The sequence below is a fragment of the Myzus persicae genome, unplaced genomic scaffold (assembly GCF_001856785.1).
Source record: "Myzus persicae strain clone G006 unplaced genomic scaffold, MPER_G0061.0, whole genome shotgun sequence".
In the NCBI taxonomy this organism is placed as follows: domain Eukaryota; kingdom Metazoa; phylum Arthropoda; class Insecta; order Hemiptera; family Aphididae; genus Myzus; species Myzus persicae.
Window position 1 is genome coordinate 263575 of NW_019101580.1, and position 8107 is coordinate 271681.

The window sequence follows — 8107 nt, forward strand, 5'->3', positions numbered from 1 at the left end:
AAAAAAATACTTATAAATTAGCAATACAGATTTAAAATAGAACATTTTATTCTCGAATTTGTATGCAATCTCAATGACAATTATAATACAGATTACAAATATCAAAAATCAAATGTTCTTATCACCGTAAGAAAATTATAAACTGTTCATAAACACATATAATATGTATTTATTTACAAAATAAAAAAACTTATTTTATTTTAAGAATATGTTATTTTTTCTTCCTGTCTGTAATACATTTTGGGCAGAACCATTTTCCTTTGGGCTTGGTAATTAATTTGACACACGCAAAGTGGAACCATTCAATAGGACACTGAAACAATAAAAGCACACAATTGAAATGTTAAGCTACACAAATATAAAAAAAACAATATTTACAATAAAAATAGAACGTTATTGATTTTTATATAAAATAAAAGTAAAAAAATATTAAAATGCTTACATCGGGGTTATCACAGCCTATCATTTCACCATAGGAAACTTGGTTACATAAACAGTATGTTGGTTCATTTGGATCAACAGGCATGTCTAATACCTCAGAGTGAGCAACTCCAGCACCAACCAATGCACCCGTAAGAGAACTAGTCTCTACTGCAACACTAGCTACGCTATTGGTAGGGTTGGTCGGATTAGTAACAACACTGACCAAAGGTGTTTTGCTAGGTGCCGCACTTGTTGTTTTGGCACCTACTGAAAATATTGGCAATTATTATACAATAAAATAAACATAAACAATACTAAAATTATGTTTTCCACAAACCTTTTTTCAATTGTTTCTTCTTAGATGTTTTAGTAACCGTTTCTTCTTCACTTGATGCACTTTTCTTTTTAACTTCTTTGTCTTTAGTCTTCTTGCGTCCTCCTGAAAGCAACATGCATAAAGAAATGATGGGACATCATAATACAATACATTGCAGAGCTTACGTCTTTGTGAACCTTCCTCTATATTTCTCGTAGCGCTGATGGCTTTGTCTTGAATTTCGGCTTCAAATCTCGCCAAATCAGAATCTAATTTTCTAATATGTTTATCCACCTGAAAGATAAAATATAGTAGAACATTTCTAGATTTGCGTGAACAACTCAAAAATAACATACCAATTCATAAGTTTGAATTGCCAATTGAACTTTGTCGTCACCGTATTCTTTTGCTTTGTCAAACTGACGTTGTATGCTATTCATAGTTTCATTCTTTTTTTCTACTGAGTATCCCTTGACATTTGACATATAATCATCGGCCAATTTGTCAATGTTGCGCATTAGTTCTTGAGCTCTCGAGTCGAGGTCTCGCATCAGAGTGAAGTTTCGCTGTAACTCAACAGGAAGGTTCTCCAAACCTAAAATATCACTCTGTTAGTATTTCGTTAAAATGTATACGGAAAGAGAACTTACTGTCGAGATAGTGTTCCAAGTACAGCGCTGAAGTCATTATTATAATTTAATGATTCAGTCGAAAATTTTAGAAAAAAAAAAAAGCAATAGACATTCGTAATCGTAAACAACAACAGTCTGGATGCTGGAAATTATTGTGTTTTTGTTTTATCAGCTTTTTGAATACAAAATTTGCCTCATAAATATCTTCTGTTGATATCGCGAATCACGAGATTTTGCCATTTTGGTAAAACATGTCAGTATGTCACATGTAGAAATATACGAATTTCGGGTAAATAAGGCGGTTTAATAACTGGCAACACTGCGCAAAATCAAACATTTCAAACGATATTTTTTCATTTTTCAGACAGTTATTTATTTAAATTTTAAATTTTAAGCGGGCCATCTGGGACTGGATCCCTGACATACGTCGAATGTTAATATATCTGTGGTGTGTACCTACTACCTACTACGTTGAATTCAGGCCATCAGTCATAAGTCATCATCATGTTAAAACCTAAAGTGTAGTTAGTTTCAATGAGATTCGTAGATTCGTTCCAGAAATCGCTGTTGATTTACTTCGATTTACCAAGTTGGTATGGATAGCCTATGCTCAGTTAGTACCTACGATTAACAATTTTTTCTTATGTATATAAAATGTGTTATTTTAAATTTAATGTAAAAATATGTGATTCCCCACAAAGCACCCGTCAGAAATTCTAAATAAAAATTGCGGGAAATGTACACTATTTTGTAGTTTATCGAAAAAAACCTTTTTTCAGCGCCACCCATCAGATGTGGTTTTAATCGGGCTATATATTGCAATATGAATCTAGGAAAAATAATCTCAAGAAAAAGGGACGAAAAACCTTACCGGCTTACCAACAAACACTAATCATTCAATTATTATGCTCTAATTATTGATATTATTTATTATTTATTTAAACATATAATGTATTATAATATAGCTTTAAATAAGTTCAATATAACTATATTTTTTGTATTTTTATATGAGATTTATATATTGGAATCAGAATAATAATAACACATGGGTACATAGGTATTTACAAAACAAATTGAATAACATTACATAATATATATCTTACTTCAAAACTTGTCCTTATTATGTTTAATTACACTTTTTTTATAACCCAATTAATAATCCCTTTAAGTAAAAACTTGTGGTTGGATACGCGAGTTCACAATTAATTTAAAAATTTTAATTTGTATTTAGAAGATAAATTTAATAACATAAATAACAAACAAATAATTAATAACTGTAATACAGTTAGTAGGTCGCTACATGAAATCTTGCAGATATATTTTTTTATTTCCTATTTAAATCTATATTTATTTTGTATAATTTTAATATTGTTTAATAACAATACCCAAGTACACAAAGCATTGTTTTTCATTAGGTATTTAGGTATGATATAATAGAATATACTTATGTAATTGTAATATAACCTTTAATCTTTATCATTTTCAAGGAAAAGTCAAACGTCAATTAGTTTTTAGTTTTATTGGGTATATATTATCACGCTGTAGTGTGTTCAAAAAGTATACATATAATATTATATAACATAATATTATGTTATTCAATATTACAATTGATTTACAAATTTCTGTAGAAAAAACATGATTCGCTATGGATATAACAAGGGTGATCATAGCCGTGGCTTATAATATCATGTAGATACAAGGTACATAAAGATTTTAATCAAATTTATCTAATTAAAGATAATTTTTTTCCGAATACCCCTCAATTTAAACCTTCCCAATATCTCTATTGACTCTATTATATAGTATTATCTATAAGAACAATCTCTAATATTGTCCTCAAAATCGTACTCTTGTGTAGTTTTTTTTAGTGTCATTTGGGGAGTGGCAAGGTTGGGCATTTCTCTTAATTTCTAAAATAGTTCCAACTATTTTTGAAAATGTCAAACAATTCGTTTTGAATACCTACATTAAATTGTACATAATAACTAAATTGTAAATGATCATTATACATGCATAAATATTTATAATAAAGAAAATAAAATATTCATTCCTCAGATCAGCGATATAGTTAAAATTAGGTATATTTGTTATATACATACATTGTGCGACATGCTAATATCATACAGTATTATTATAGTGTAGACGTATAGTATTATAATATAGGTACTAGTGTACAACGTACGAGCCTGCATAATATGATCCAAGATTATAGCTCAGAACACGCCAACACGGTCATAGAACATCTGAACATATCTTCTAAGACCGTGGCCATAGACATACATAGACAACATGTTTATACATGTTTATGTATGTCTATGACCGTGGCACAGAACCACGGTGTAGATAATATTATCTATACATTATGCATTGAATATAGATAGTACTATCTATAAATAGCTATAATATTATTCATAACTAATAATTATAATATTCACTAAATAATTATTAATTTTAATAATAATCTATCTAGTATATAGGTAGGTACCTAATACCTGTGTCTTTTAAATTATAATCTATACATAAACAAGTAACAACTCAGAAACCTATCAGTAATTCCCACAGTCACTACCCGTCGGTCAGCTAAAGTGGTTCAATTAAGGCAACACCTTTCACCTTTGTCTTTTGTGCGGCTATTCTACAATCAGCAATTAGCTTATTAGCTTCTGCTTTCAAACACCCATCTATCTACTAGACTATTTCTTCAATTGTTTATTCTCGTGAGTGTCAACGATTCTTCCAGATATTTGATTATAACGATAATAGACAAAAGTATTAGAGGTAATGTATATAATATATAGCTATAAAAATGAATAGTTTTTAAATGCTATTCTCACAAGAGATGAACTTTAACAACATTACTTATGTGTTGTGTTGATTCAAATAGTTTTTTTTAATAATTAGTAGAATTTATTGTATAGTGTGACGTGTGTACACATTGAATTCAGGCATAACCATGTCAAAACCCAATGTGTTAGTTGCAATGAAACATGTTCCAGAAATCGCTCTTAATTTACTTCGTGAAAGGTTAGTACCATGCACAAAATGTATGTTTAACAATTTGTCCACACGGATTTATATATTTCAGATTTAATGTAGAAATATGTGATGCCATACAAGCCACTCGGGCAGAAATTATGAAAAAAATACCTGGAAAATTTGCAATATTTTGTAGTCCATCAAACAAAATTGACGAAGAATTAATTAAAACTGCAGGTTAAAAAACTTATTACAACTAGATAAAATATTTATAATATTGTAGGTAGGTAACTGATGTAGTTAATAATTTTTCATTTTATAGGCCCCAGTTTCAAGGTTGTTGGAACCATATCTGTTGGATATGATCACGTTGACTTGGCTGCAATGAAAAAATATGGCGTACGTTTGGGATACACTCCAGATGTTCTAACCGAAACTGTAGCAGAAACAACAATTGGATTGTTGATATCAACAACGAGACGGTTCTTTGAAGCAAACCATGCATTGAAAACGTACATTTAATAATAATATAGTTGAATGTAAGTATAAAATAATTTTTTTTAGAGGTGGATGGAAAGATGTGACACCTGTTTGGATGTGTGGTAGAAGTATTAGAAACTCTACTGTTGGTATTATTGGATGTGGCAACATTGGAACATCAATTGCAAAGAAGCTGAAAACATTTGAAATTTCTCAATTGCTGTACACTAGTAGAACTGAAAAACCTGCTGGTAAAAAATTATTCAGTTAAGTGTATACTATATAATAATAATAAAAACTTTTAATTCATGATCAATTAGTCAAAGCTCTCGGTGGAAAATTGGTTACTGTTGATGAGCTTGTTGAACAAAGTGACTTCATAATCCTTTCTATTGCACTGACTGAGGACACTAAGTTTATCATTAACAAAGAACGCATTGCCAAAATGAAGTCACACGCTGTGTTAGTGAACATTGGTCGTGGAGGTGAGGCTCATTTTAAACATGCACATTATTACTTTAGATTAGTATTATGTTAATATTTGAGTTTTCAGGACTTGTTGACCAAGACGCACTCATTGAAGCATTACAAGAAAATAGAATTGGAGGTGCTGGCTTAGACGTTATGACACCAGAACCATTACCACTTGATAGTCCTTTAATTAAGATGAACAATGTTGGTATGTACAACAAAATATTATTTAGTTATATACATATTTACTAATAGTATTAAATTAATATGTTATATTATTTTTGGACTTTTAGTTTTGCTGCCACACATTGGGAGTGCTTCCATTGAAACACGAACAGAAATGGCTATTCTCGTCGCCAAAAATATAATTGCTGTCTTGGATAATACCGCAATGCCAAACGAAGTTCAGTTTTAACTTGATTATATCAAAATTTGTTAAAAATAATCTAATCTGTGAATGTCACTAGGTATAAAATTATATTTATTATTGCATTTATTGATTTAAAATTGTTAAATATAATATTTTCTTTAATATTTGAAATATATTTTACTGTATAATGTTCACTAAATGCATTTTCTTTGTGTACAATTTAATTTGATGAAACTTCCATAATCTAACAAATCTATACTCCGTCTCAAAAGAAAATATTCAGTCGGCCAATCAATTTAAGTCAGTGCCCCGAATCTCTCACCAACTTCAAGGTGTTAGCGTGATTCTTGACGAGCCAATCGCATCATTAGCAATGTGCAAAAAGTGACAGTTCTCTTTTGAGACAGTTTACTAATGTTTGATTAAAATTAAATCCTTAAGCAATTGATAATGTCAATTTGACGTAATCTACTAATTAAATGTTAGATATATTGACGTATTTAAGTTTGCATAGATATGGTGGACAGCCTGAGATAGGGTAGTCAAATTATATAAATATTATAATATTTAATTTAAATCTAAGTTTTATTCCAAAAACATTTTTCCAACATTTCTACTCATACCATAAAATACAAATAAAATGATCTAATATTATTTATAAATTTACAATACTATAAATTATAGTTAGTAATAGTAATTATTTTTTTTACTTTTTACTCCCATCTAAGGAGGTTTACAAGATGTGCATTATAAGTATCTGGTATATTTTTTTCCAAATCAAATAGTAATAAATTTTTTAGTTTAGTATAATAGCATACTGTATACTAAAAAAAAAAGTATTATCATTAAGCATATTACTGTATTAATTCCTAATACCTACATATTAGTTACTAGCTATCAGTTCAATATTCACTAGTCGACAGCCCATCAGGACTATGCTGTGCTCTCCCCTGTGGATGGTGGACTTGCAGACGATAAACTTTTTGTTGTTTTAAATTATTTATATTTTGTACTCTGAATTACAAAAATGTTTAAACCGATATGCATAGGAATTATGAACTTTTTTTCCTGCACTTCATTAAAAATGATATATTATGTATACAGTCTTCATCATCTGCCAAGTGCCAATCAGTGTACAATTTATAAATTATTTTATGATAGTTTGACATTTGACTGGAAAAATGTGTCATTTCATAATTATGTGTTTCTTTCTGAAAAGTGGTTAGTGAAAAGACTATTTGCTACAGAATATAGACACTTGGCTTAGGATATACTAATTGAGCTGTACTTTGTTGTTTGTAAATTGTTTCCAATTTGTACTGTTTATACTTTTATAGAACTTATTCAAATTTTGTAATCAAAAGGAAAAGTATATTATGAAATATAATATTTTTTGTTAATTATATTTTACGGTCTGAGACCTTTTATACGTAGATGGAAATATACGGTTTCTATTTAAATTGATAACATGTAACTATGTAAGAGAACAATGGCAATAATAATTCAGAAATAGAATAATAGGAAACAAAAAATACAGGTATTAATAAAAAATTAAAAATTAACATCAAAATCAGATTTTTAAAGGGTGTGCAATCTAAGTTTGCATTGTCGTTAGACATTCACCTATTGGCTCGTTCGTAAAATAATAAATGGTGAAGTTCGGAACGTAAAAAGGAGCAATGGATCGAGGACTGAGGAGCAATGGCTGAGGTACCTTAAAACAAATGAAAGATAAGATTGCAGAAGATTCTATTTTGCCATTCAATAAGCCTTCAATTATTCTATGATTTGTCCATTCAGGAAATGGATGAATAAAATATATCATCGGACGATGATGGCAGGATCCACGAGGGACTTCTTGCATATTAATTTCCCTAATCCCTAAATTGATACCTACTTATAACCTGTCAACAACACCCTTGTTTCAGTATTATAAAATCATTTAATTATATTTTGACTTATTAATGTCGACAATTTCCAAAATATTCAGTATATACCTATACTTCTAGCTTCTCTAGGTCCGGGCCGGGACTTTCGTGTTCGTGTATCTTTTGTTCGTGTTGTTAATTGTAATCATAGACAGGTAACATATTTTTATAATATCCATGTGAACAATAATATCAAGACCCAAGAGCCTAAAAGTACCCACGCACGACGTTCCAAAGTAGTAGCACACAGGCACATAGACAGGATTTATTTTATTTGGGTTTTTAATTTTTTATTCATCCATAATTTGGTGTTGACTCTTGACTGGAGGGTGATACGCACTCTCGATTGTAGTCAAAAATCTTCATATCAATAATAATATCAATAATATCAATAATATTAATAATTATGTAATACATGTAAGAATCATCAAGTTATTTTGTAGAATTCTGAATGATATGTGTAAGTTACGTCGTATATAGTACCTACCTACGTATATTTTTTGCATTAATA

The 8107-nt window shown here is 29.6% G+C and overlaps 2 protein-coding genes across 5 annotated transcripts; one reads left to right on the top strand and one right to left on the bottom strand.

Annotated features, from left to right (window-relative positions):
- Nucleotides 1-30: 30 nt before the first annotated feature.
- On the bottom strand, nucleotides 31-1580 carry LOC111029770 (inhibitor of growth protein 4). Of its 2 annotated transcripts, none has more exons than XM_022308926.1 (6): nucleotides 1390-1580; nucleotides 1096-1334; nucleotides 925-1033; nucleotides 761-862; nucleotides 443-687; nucleotides 31-313 (listed from the first exon to the last, which is right to left on the bottom strand). In XM_022308926.1, the coding sequence occupies exons 1-6, from the start codon at nucleotides 1424-1426 to the stop codon at nucleotides 212-214; spliced, it is 834 nt and encodes a 277-aa protein (XP_022164618.1). In that variant the 5' UTR covers nucleotides 1427-1580; the 3' UTR covers nucleotides 31-211. The 2 variants fall into 2 exon arrangements, with proteins under 2 accessions (XP_022164618.1, XP_022164617.1); XM_022308925.1 differs by having other exon boundaries at nucleotides 443-690; nucleotides 1390-1578.
- Nucleotides 1581-3799: 2219 nt separating this feature from the next.
- Nucleotides 3800-5793, top strand: LOC111029780 (glyoxylate reductase/hydroxypyruvate reductase-like). 3 transcript variants are annotated; one of them, XM_022308943.1, is made up of 8 exons: nucleotides 3800-4149; nucleotides 4273-4395; nucleotides 4457-4584; nucleotides 4670-4859; nucleotides 4912-5078; nucleotides 5148-5312; nucleotides 5381-5506; nucleotides 5592-5793. In XM_022308943.1, exons 2-8 carry the CDS (start codon nucleotides 4325-4327, stop codon nucleotides 5711-5713), a joined length of 969 nt encoding a protein of 322 aa, XP_022164635.1. In that variant the 5' UTR covers nucleotides 3800-4149; nucleotides 4273-4324; the 3' UTR covers nucleotides 5714-5793. The 3 variants fall into 3 exon arrangements, with proteins under 3 accessions (XP_022164635.1, XP_022164637.1, XP_022164634.1); XM_022308945.1 differs by having other exon boundaries at nucleotides 4276-4395; XM_022308942.1 differs by having other exon boundaries at nucleotides 3801-4149; nucleotides 4290-4395.
- The last annotated feature ends 2314 nt before the right edge of the window (nucleotides 5794-8107 follow it).

Coding starts and splice junctions, on each gene's coding strand:
- LOC111029780 (XM_022308943.1), top strand. CDS start 4,325: ATGTCAAAACCCAATGTGTTAGTTGCAATGAAACATGTTCCAGAAATC. Junction 4,585..4,669: donor AGAATTAATTAAAACTGCAG/GTTAAAAAACTT, acceptor TTCATTTTATAG/GCCCCAGTTTCAAGGTTGTT. Junction 4,860..4,911: donor GCAAACCATGCATTGAAAAC/GTACATTTAATA, acceptor AATTTTTTTTAG/AGGTGGATGGAAAGATGTGA.
- LOC111029770 (XM_022308925.1), bottom strand. CDS start 1,426: ATGACTTCAGCGCTGTACTTGGAACACTATCTCGACA. Junction 863..924: donor AGAGGAAGGTTCACAAAGAC/GTAAGCTCTGCA, acceptor TGTTGCTTTCAG/GAGGACGCAAGAAGACTAAA. Junction 314..442: donor TAGGCTGTGATAACCCCGAT/GTAAGCATTTTA, acceptor TTATTGTTTCAG/TGTCCTATTGAATGGTTCCA.